The 11,198-nt window shown below is 38.3% G+C and overlaps 1 protein-coding gene across 1 annotated transcript; it reads left to right on the top strand.

Annotated features, from left to right (window-relative positions):
• The first annotated feature begins 602 nt into the window (after window positions 1–602).
• LOC138892758 (uncharacterized) lies at window positions 603–2,035 on the top strand. Its single transcript, XM_070176494.1, has 4 exons — window positions 603–798; window positions 919–1,068; window positions 1,123–1,311; window positions 1,437–2,035. Exons 1-4 carry the CDS (start codon window positions 603–605, stop codon window positions 2,033–2,035), a joined length of 1,134 nt encoding a protein of 377 aa, XP_070032595.1.
• The last annotated feature ends 9,163 nt before the right edge of the window (window positions 2,036–11,198 follow it).

Genomic DNA, 11,198 nt, shown 5'->3' with positions numbered 1-11,198 from the left:
TGCTTATAGGAGGATGCCATTTGGGTTGTGTAATACACCTGCCACTTTTCAGAGGTGCATAATGCCTATATTCTCCGATCTAAACGGGAAGTGTCTAGAGGTATTCATGGATAATTCCACCCTATTTGGTGATGACTTTGATGATTGCTTGAAGAATTTGGAGTTTGTGCTTGAATATTATGAAACCACTCACCTAGTTCTTAATCGGGAGAAGTGCCACTTCATGGTGAAAGAGGGAATTGTCTTGGGCCACAAAGTGACTGCACATGGCATTGAAGTTGATAGAGCAAAGGTTGATGTAATTGCTAGTCTCCCTCCACCGACTTCTGTGAAGAGCATAAGGAGTTTCTTGGGACATACTGGGTTCTATAGAAGGTTCATCAAAATATTTTCCAGCATTACCAAGCTGTTGACTGCATTGCTAGCAAATGATGTCAAGTTTATGTTCACTGTGGAGTGCTTAAGAGCATTCGAATTGATAAAAGAAAAACTTGTGAGTGTTCCTATTATGGTGACACATGATTGGAGCCAGCCATTTGAAATAATGTGTGATGCTAGTGATGTAGCTGTGGTGGCAGTTCTGGGGCAAAAGAAAAGATAAGATGTTTAGGCCCATCTACTATGTAAGAAGGACATTGAATGATGCTCAAATCAACTATGATACTACTGAGAAGGAGTTCTTTGTTATGGTTTTTGCTTTTGACAAGTTTAGATCATATCTGGTGGGGAGTAAAGTGATTGTTCACACTAATCACTCAGCCCTGAAATACTTGTTGAGTAAGAAGAAGTCCAAGCCACGTATGATGCAGTGGGTATTGTTGCTCCAAGAGTTTGACTTGGAGATCAAAGACAGGAATGGCACATAACATCAAGTCGCAGATCATCTATCTCGACTTGAGAGACCTCCGGTTGAAACAGTTGAAATAAGGGAGGAGTTCCCTGATGAGCAGATTTTCTCCATTACTATGGTCTCCGAAAGGCCACATTGGTATGCTGATGCAGCCAACTTTTTGGCTAGTGGATGGTTGCCTCGTGACCTATCTCGTGATCAAATAAGGAAGCTTCAAGGTAAGGTAAAAAGTTATTTTTGGAATGACCGTTTCTTGTTTAAACTGTGTGCAGATGGTGTGATTCGAAGATGTGTGCCTGAAGGAGAGATGGAAAGCATTATGTCTCATTGCTATGATGGAGCAGCTGGAGGACACTATGGTGGAAATCACACTGCAACAAAGGCCATGGAAGTCGGTTTCTATTGGCGTACTTTGTACAAAGACGTACGGGCGTATGCATGTGACAAGTGTCAAAGGGCAGGTAATATTAGCAAGAGGGATAAAATGCCCCTCAACTCCATTCTGGTATGTGAAATTTTTGATATGTGAAGCATTGATTCATGGGCCTGTTTCCATCGTCTCATTCTTATGGGTATATCCTAGTAGCCGTTGACTACGTCTCTGAATGGGTCGAAGCAATCCCTACTAGGACCAATGATGCTCGGGTGGTGTGTGAGTTCTTACGGAAGAACATTTGTACCCGTTTTGGGACAACTTGGGTGATTATCAGTGATAATAGGTCACACTTTGTGAACAAGCAATTTGCTACACTGCTATCCAAGTATGGGGTCACACACAAAATAAGAACCCGGTACCATGACCAAACTAGTGGGCAAGTTGAAGTGGCTAACCGTGAACTTAAACGAATTTTTGAAAAGACATTTAGTTCTTCTCGTAAGTATTGGTCTATAAAGTTGGATGAAGCTCTATGGGCGTATAGAATTGCGTTCAAAACAACCATAGGGACTTCACCATTCAAACTAGTGTATGGAAAATTGTGTCACCTACCTGTTGAGATAGAACATAAAGTTTATTGCGCAATTAAGATGCTTAATCTTGATCTTAGTCTTGCAGGTGAACACAAGTTGGCGCAGATGAACGAATTAGAAGAGTTTAGACTGGACGCGTATGAAAATGCGCGAATTTTCAAGGAAAAGACAAAGAGGTGGCATGATCGTTTGATTAAGCCAAAGGAGTTTCATTAAGGGGACAGAGTCTTACTATACAATAGTAGACTTAGGTTGTTCCCTGAAAAATTCAAGTCAAGATGGACAGGTCCGTATGTGGTGAAACATGTCTCACCGTATGGAGCCATTGAAATCCAAGATGAGGAAGGGAATGAGAGCTTTAAGGTAAATGGGCACAGGTTGAAGCCGTACCTTGTTGGAGGATTTGACAAGCAATCCTCTAGCATCGTGGTCAAATGAGCCTAAGTGAAAGAGTCAAGCTGACAACTATAACTTAGAACTACTTCTAACCCTTTTTCTTGCTTTTGTAGAATAGTTTAGATAATTGTAGACTATGATTATTAGAGTTTAGGAGTTTTGATACTTGTTTGGAAAAGTATAAGCATGAATTGAACACAAAATAAGTACACAATAGAGTTGGGGTGCAACTCGTAGGCTAAAACGTGAAAAAAAATCGGAACTCTGAGAAAAATGGCCTAGCGTGCCACATGGGGAACCGTGCTAGGACAATGAGGGTATGTCTATCAGAATTCCAGCTCCCTGAATTTCTTCACTACCGTGCCGCATGGGGCGCCGCGCCCAACGACGTGGCAGTGAAAAATTTTGGCCACAAATTAAAAAAAATAAAAATTGAAAAGAAATTTTAAAAAAAGGGACGACCAATTTACTCTAACATCCGACCCTTTCCCCTCTTTTCCCCATTCTTTCACTTTAACTCATCTCTAACTATTCTTTCTCTCACTCCAAATCCCTCTTCTTCCTCAAATCCTTCATCCTCTCAACTTCCTCTCATCTTCATTCATCATCAAGGTAAGTAATTATGTTCCTCATTTTCTCTTTCTCTTAGTTTTTCTTATACTTTTAGTTAACTTTAGTTTAATTCCCCTAAACCTAGGTAACTTTATGTTTTGATAATTTGGCCGAATTTATACATGAGTTTTGTGGAATTTTCGTTGGTATTATGCTTGGTGATGATTTTTGGGATGCGTTGGTGGCATTGGAGTTATTTTGTGATAAAGCTTGGTGGGGGTGCTGATATGGCCGAAAATTAAAAGGTATTTTGTGCATAATTAGAGCAATTTGTGCTATTGTTACAATGTTGGGGTATTTTGGTTGTTGTTGGGAGGTTGATTGGTGTTGTTGTGTAGTATTCCTAGATCAATTGAAGTTGAAATTGTGAGTTGAACTTGGTGAATGCAATGTGTTTGATAAAATACCTCAATGACATAGAAGGTGAAGTTGTGCTTAATTAGAGGATATTTGTTATGAGATAATGTGATGATTTATTATGAGATAATGTGATGTTTGATGATAAGTGTAGGGTGGGAGGTCATTTCCTTATGTTGTGAAACTTTAACGTGTTATCCCCGACTGCTAATCGATTGACCACCTATGCTAATGTGTTGCTAGGTGCTAATTGGGGTGTCCGATTCATGCTAAGTACTTGTGTAGTGTTGTATTATAACTTCTTAATTTTGTTAGTAGTAAATTAGTATAACTTCTTATGTTTCTTCTCTTAGTTACTAGTATAGCTTCGTGATTTTTTATTTTACACTATAGTCAGTGGTTATGTTGTTGTAATATTATGTTGGTGGTTGGGTGGGTTGTTGATTACTTGTGGCGTGCTTTCAATGGGATAGTCCGAGTCCCTGATATACACTGTACTTATGAACATGCCAATAACATAAGTGTGGGGTGGTTACCCCGTTTGGTCTCGCTTGTTGTTTAAAGTGTTGTGGCTAATTGTGTTCGTCTTGTGCTGGTACAATGTCTTGCTGTCCTAGCAAACGTGCTAACACAAGTTCCTTTGTGGTTGCATCTAGTATCTGTAAAGGAGGTAGGATGGCACCTCCCTCCACCCCAGTGGAGGAGGAATTGGAGCGCATTGATCCAGATGCAGATGTAGTACTGACCTACAAATATGGCATTCGGGCTGTGCCAGCTCATGCTAGGATGTGGTACCAGACCTTTGTTTCGGTAGTGAGCCTCGACCCGGAAGTTAGTATTGATGATGGCAAGCTAGCCAGGAAGTACTAGGGGATTTACAACAACATCAAATACCTGGGTTTTGGAAGTTTGTTCCGTCCCGGTGAGTCGGTGAACGTGAATATGGTAAAGGATTTCTACGCCAACTGGCAGCTTGAGGCCAGTTTGGATGTGGTATATGAGGTGCTGGTGAGAGGCAGGATGATCCCTTTTTCCTCACATGTGATAATTCATATTATGGGGTTCCCATAGCACTCTCATAAGTTATTTCAGAGGTTACTGCGTCGGCCCCCTATCCTGATATTAGGCGCCAACTATGTGGCACTGATTCTTCTGCCACATGGACGTGGGATGCTAATGAGTTCCAAAACGACATGAAGAAGAGCAATTTCCAGCGTCCCGCCAGGGTTATTCTCCAGTTGATTAACGCAAAGATCATGTCTACCCAGAACGACACTGATGTCTTGAGGTTGAAGGTGTGTCTCATTTATGCCATCTTGACTCAGATGAAGTTTGATCCGGGCAAGATTATGCTTAAGCACATGGCTCGAGTACGACCACTTGGGGCTCGCCGCTTGTATTTCCCGAGCATGATCACTCGACTTCTGTGGAAGCACCATATGGAGGAGGAGTTCCATTATGATCGGACGATTATGGTGATGCGGTCTCTTAAGGCCTTTGATGTCCCAACTGTGACAGACTCCCCTTTTGCTGTTGTTCCTGTGGATCAGAGATTACTTCGTGTCGAGGAGACCCTGCAGCTGCTATTTGCTGATATGCGCCTTCGCGCTGCGCGAGAGGAGACTGACTTGGCAGAGCTGTAGGAGGACCACCCCCTCTCCGCGATCACTCAGTAGTGGTTGGGCTTGGCAGATGGAACACAGATGCCGCTGGATGAGGACGTAAACTTTGTTCCCTCTGATGATGAGGAGTACCTGCACACCTTTGAGGATGTTGATGAGGAGTAGGCCCAGGGCCTCAAGGCGTTACCTTTTCACTCTTGTTTCTATTGTCTTGCATTGGGGACCATGCAATTTCTTAAGTATGGGGTGGGGTGCTCCTATTTGGTTGTATTTGTATTTGTTTTCTATTTGCCAATTGTCTTTGTTTGATTTATTTCTTGCTTTCTTATAAAATATGGTCTGTAAATTATAACTCTGAATTCTATCATCCTGTAATAATTAGTAATCATAATTGTTTAGTTTCGACTCTTCCCGACGATGGATTTTATCGACTGGCCTCTTGAGGGATTTGAAGTCGAACGAGAAAAATACAAAAAAAAATAAAAAATTGACAATCCAAAAATATGTATTTTATTTTTATTCTATTTTATTTTATTTTCTTAGATAGTGTAATAATTCCCCTTTAGATTTTCTTTATGCCGCGGTTCATTTCCAAGGGTTTTACTTGAACCAGGTATAGTTAGTTTTTTTAGTTTTATAGGAATATAGAATCTTGAGCCATAGCACTAATTTGAAGTAATTTCCCTTGACTGCATATGCCTTGAGAGTGGTGAGTGCCTTAGTTGTGACGCCTTGGCTTAGTTCTTGACTCTTAGATAAGTGCCTTTGCTTACCTACTTTGACTAGAGAGTCGGGATATATCCGATCCTAAGTGAGTTATGTGCCAATGTGTGAGTGAGGTTTGTGTTGATATTCTGTGCATGTCAGTATGATATCTAGAACTTACCCCGTGTGTTTTCAAAGCGAAATAGTAGTCTTGTTCACTCTAGGACGTGATATAGGTATTTCTTTGTTGAGCCAATTATATGTCTGTGACTTGCCTAATTGTTGTGTATCCTAGTTAGCCCTATTGAGTCTGTAATCCTATTTTCTTTGGCAACCACACTACAAGCCTGACCCCGTTATTTTAATTGACTATCTGATTGAACCGGTTACCTCTCTTGAGCACTTGATATATCTTTAAGCTTGTTAAAGCTAAGGGGAGATATGGTTGGGTTGTGGAGTGGAACTATAGAAAAGGAGAAAGGTGCACTGCTTGAAGAAATTATGAGATCCACTTGTAGGGAATTGAAGAAAAGATAAAGAAAACAATGTTGGTGTTTGTGTATATTATAAAGAAAATTATTCCTTGCTAGTGGTAAATCTTTCTTTGTCTGTGCTTAAAAAAATTGGGATCTTGATGTTATGATGTTGTGAAAGTTGAGGTTTGGTTCAACATAAGTATGGGGTTTGAAGTTGTGAAATTGTATGTATTAAAGTGCTTAAGGAGGTGTAGGCACTATATCCAAATGTATCATACCCGTTCCACATCCTACATTACAACCAATTAAAGTCCTACTTGATCCTTGACTGAACAAGCTCAAATTAGTAGAGTACTACACAAGCCTATGGTACATTTTCTGTGGCGCATGAATTTTATTTCTGAGAGTGAGTTAATTCTTTCTATCTTGAGTTCCTATTTGTTCTTGAATTTTATTGTGAGTGGAACTACTCTCTATCTTTGGTGTGAGGGCACATGATTTGCTAAGGAAAGTTAATGTCTTTGGCTTCTGTGTTAGAGTAAGTGAGTGGGTTTTTGAAAAATACGTGGTGCTTTTGAGTCGAGTATTGATGCTAGGATGTTATGATAGGGTGCTTGGTATGCTTTAAAAATTCTTGGCATGATGCATTAGGGATTTGTCTGATGAGAAGGTCGTGTCTAAGTGAAGTGCAGTTTGATTGCTCGAGGACGAGCAATAATTTAAGTGTGGGGTGTTGATGGTAGGCTAGAAACCCGTATTTTAGTCATAGTTTGCACTCTAATCACTGCATTTTACTTGTGGTTGAGCATAAATAATGGTGATTTGTGCTTATTATATATTTTATGCCTTGCAGGAAATGGTTTTGAGCTATTAAGATAATTTGGAGTTAATTTGAACAAGTTGGAGCTTTAAAGTCTGAGTAAAAGCCCAAGATATTAAGCCGGAATTACGTTCGGGCGTTGAGGGCCAAGTCTGGATGTCAAAAAGTGGATGAAATAATTTACTCTGAGAAAATGACATAGTCGCGCCGAATGGGGCGCCGCGAGGCACAGCTCGGCAATGTAAATTGGGTCTGACAGGCGTTTTGCATACTCTCTGATTATCCTCACAAGCGCGCCGTATAGCACGGCGTGGGACGCGGCGGGTGTGTATAATTTTGTCAGAGGTATTTCCTATTTCGGCTAGCAAATGGTAGTTTCGTCCGGTCCCATTCCTACAGGGTATAAATAGACCAAACATACGTTTTTGAAGGGACTTTTGACCTACGAAGGAATTGAGAAGCAACTAAGGCAAGAAGACACAAGATTTTAACCAACAATCGGTGCAATACAGGAGTTTGTATCGAATCATTAACATTGATGTTTTCTTTGTTTTTAACCTTATATTAAGATGATTTTTTCTATTGCTATGGAGTAAATTCCATTAGGGTGTTAACAGATACGGTGTTTTGATAACTTGATTAAGGATTCGATTCTTGATAATTGTTGGAATTAATTGATGGAGTTTTAATTCATATTGTTGATTTATTTCTTATTTTTCTTAATCGAAAGAGGAGCTTGATATTGAATTTCTTTACATCTTAGGCTTTAGTTTAAATTCGCGATTCAAATAGCTAATCGAAAGAGCCTCTTGAATTGTTAATCGAACTAGAAAATAGAAAAATATTCGTGAGAAGTTATCCTTTAGACCATAACCATCATTTTATTCGTTGCAATTGTTTATCGTGCTTCAATTGGATTAATTACTGAAATTAACGTTTAATCGAAAGAGGAACATTAACTTCAAGTGTAATCTGTTTATTGGTTGAGTTCGTGAGAATCAACCGTATTATAGAGTGAACTAACTCAAGAATTGGATCCCGAGTCAGTTATCTTGCACATGTCTAGTCAATTACCCTTATTTCTCCCATTGATATCTCTTCGTTGCTTATCTGATGTCTTTTTTTGATCAATTGTTAATTTCTTAATTTTTAGTAGTTAATCGTAGTTGATAATCATCAAATTAAGTGTTAATTTTCCTGGATAGTAATCAACTGAAGATTATTCAAACACTGTTTAAATCCAATCCTTGTGGAGACGATAATTTTACTATACTATTTTTGACTAGCGAGCAATAATTTTGTGTTGTGTTTTGCCCTCGTCCCTGTTTCATTCACAACCATTGTTGAGCTCCATTCACCTTTGTTCTGCCTTTATTTGGCTTGTTACAAGCCTTATTTTCAAAGCATTATGTACACATACCAAACCTGTAATTGTTTCCTCAATAAGATGATTTGAGTATTGATAAATTGTGATTCTATTGTTGCTTTTCTGTTATTGTTTTCATATGATAAATTTCTCAATAGGTCTAAGTTTAATTTGTCCATGCTCAAACAATCTGTGATCTAATAAGCATAAAAACTCACCTCTGATGATCACAAATTGATTATGCTTCTCAATCTAATATGCGTGTAATGTGTCATGTTTGAATGTTTGTGATGAGATTTTGGAATAGACTCCAACCTAATAGTTGTGTTGGCCCAACACTTGAAGGCCTATAATGACTTACATCCTTGTTTGGGAGAAGCTGAACGTTTCTAGAAGGGCCCTAATGCCCTGGGGTTTATTTTTAGCCCATATAGGATTACACTTGACCTGTTGGAGGTCTAGTGTGAGCACTTAATTGAGTTCAGTCCATAACTTTATTATCCATTATTAGTCAACACAGAATTATTTAATTAATAGAAAAATATAGTTAAATTGTCAGGTCATTACTGATTATATAATGTGAATTTTCTTAACTGTGATACTAATTCCACAATTCAAGTGTGTGTTCGCGCACACACCTTGATCCTCAACTTTAAATAATTTAATAAATAAATATGTTGTAAATCGCAGGTGCGTGTTACGTGGCGTGGTTTGCAATGTGTACGAAACATCAAGTATACAATACCATAGCTTGTTTTAAATAAATTCCATAATTATTTAAAACATACAATTTAAAGTGGTAAAAGGTCAAATGCACATAGGTTTTAAAACATGTAATATTTTAGATAATTTAAGCCATGTGTAATTGGTAAAGCGGTTGTGCTAAAATCACGAAATCCGGAAGTGCCTTACATCTTCTCCCGAGTTAACAGAATTCCTTACCCGGTCTTTTGTGTTTCTGTAACGATCCGGCCGATCGTTTTGAGCAATTGCATCCAATTCGGCAGTTTGAGGTCACAAATAGCTTCACATGGTGTATTATGACTTGCGTGTATTGTCGACTTTGGTTTTTGAGTGGTTCGGAGTTGATTTTGTAGGATGACTCTCACTTGTGAAGCTTGATGTTGAAAGAGTTGATCAAGTTTGATTTTTTGTTTTTGTATTTGACCTCATATCGAAGTTTTGATGGTCCCGGTAGGTCCGTATGGTGATTTTGGACTTGGGCGTATGCCCGGAGTTGCATTTGGATGTTTCTAGAAGGTTTCGACATCTTTTGGTGGAAGTTGGCAATTTAAAGGTTTGGAAGTTTTTTAAGTTTGACCATGGTTTGACTTTAAGGTTATCGGGTTCGGATTTTGGTTCGGGATTTGAAATAGGTCTGTTTCGTCATTTGGAACTTGTCTGCAAAACTTTGGTGTCGTTTGGAGTTGGTTTGATGTGGTTCAGACGTATGGATGCAATTCTAGAAGTTCTTGAGGTTCATTGTGATTTTCATGCGTTTTGGTGTCCGATTCGTGGTTCTAGATGTTATTTAAGTGTTTTGATCGCGCGAGCGAGTTTGTATGATATTTTTAGTGTGGATGTTTGATTTGTGTTGATACCCAATTTTGCCCTCATATTTTATAAAGTATTCCATATTCTTTCAAAATATCATTTTGCATTATTACCCAATTTACAAGAGTCATATAAGTATTTTCTATAATTTTTAAAGCTTTAAAATTGATTTACTTGTATTTAAATTATTCAAATATTTATTAATTATCCCTTCAAATTATTTTGGGATGATTTAATCATCCAAATTTATTATTTATACCCACATGTATATTTTATAATATTTTACTTCATTTTATATAATTACATTCGTATTTTCGAGCTATTTACATAATTTTTGCAATAATAGCCTACATTCTATACATAATTATATTTATTAAATTATGTATGCTCAAATAGCATTGTTTATATTTTTATAATGTTAATATATTATTTTCAATCATTTTACTGCATAAAATATATTTTTATTATTTATTAATTATTTTTTATAAATTATTTTTAATAAATTTTGTGTATTTAAACTATGGCCCAATTTCTGAGTTAATTTCGGACCCAATACACCAGCCTAGACCCCAAAACCTTAGACTAATAACCCCAAAGCCCAAACCAGACGATCCACTACTCCATACCCGTCCGCTAACCTAATCCGCCTCTCATTAAATCCTGGCCGCTGATCTCTGAAGATCAACGGCCCACAAGCCATCTTCTAACTTTAAATACCCAAACCTGGAAACCCTACCTCATTTCCCACCTATTAGCCACCTCCAAACCCTCTCTAATGTTCTCTCTTCTCTGAAAGAAACCCTAGCCGCCTCCATTCAAACCCCAGCCCTTAATCCGATATCACATGGAAAATCTTCCATGTTCCCTTTCCTTTTTCGCACACATGATGGTTCTTACCATTTCCTCAATGTTACAGTGTTTGGTACTCAATTATTTATAGAAGCTGAATCAGTGGGTGTTTGTTCAACTCCGATTCTGTATTATCTTCATGTTCCTGACTTGATACATTCACTACCAGGCTATATGGGTCTGATTTAGTGAGATTTTTGACTATTTGTGTTCTCCTTCTTGAACTAGGATTTACCCGATTTTTCTCCTTAATTGTTTCTGAATTAATTTTGCATGCTTTTCTTTCCTTATTTGTGTTTGATTAACTATGTTTCCTTGTTTGTTCGTTCAATTCTTACTACTATATAAACCCTCCTTCCCCATTCCCTTTCTAAGACTTAACAACTATTACTTAACTACTGTTCTCTCAAACTCTCATTCTTCTGTACTTTCTGCACTCTTGGCCGGCTGAAAGCCAAGGCCATCAGAATCTCTCTATCGACCTCCCTAGTGCGAGCACTGCTCGGAGCTCATTTGAAGCTCCTGTGAAATCTGATGCACTAGGATTTTGGTCTTTTGGTTGTTCTCTTCGCTGCTGATATTCAAGCTGTTACTGGCACTTAGTCTTCTCTTCTATTTTGTT

Source organism: Nicotiana tomentosiformis, chromosome 5 (assembly GCF_000390325.3).
Source record: "Nicotiana tomentosiformis chromosome 5, ASM39032v3, whole genome shotgun sequence".
NCBI lineage: Eukaryota > Viridiplantae > Streptophyta > Magnoliopsida > Solanales > Solanaceae > Nicotiana > Nicotiana tomentosiformis.
Note: the sequence above shows the minus strand (reverse complement) of the source record. Positions and strands in the feature narration are given on the sequence as shown.

What these genes read in the sequence shown, in the direction of transcription:
- LOC138892758 (XM_070176494.1), top strand. Translation starts at nt 603, where the DNA reads ATGTTTAGGCCCATCTACTATGTAAGAAGGACATTGAATGATGCTCAA. An exon ending in TAAGAAGAAGTCCAAGCCAC is followed by an intron (nt 799 to 918) that starts GTATGATGCAGT and finishes CGGTTGAAACAG; the next exon opens with TTGAAATAAGGGAGGAGTTC. An exon ending in TCAAATAAGGAAGCTTCAAG is followed by an intron (nt 1,069 to 1,122) that starts GTAAGGTAAAAA and finishes AACTGTGTGCAG; the next exon opens with ATGGTGTGATTCGAAGATGT.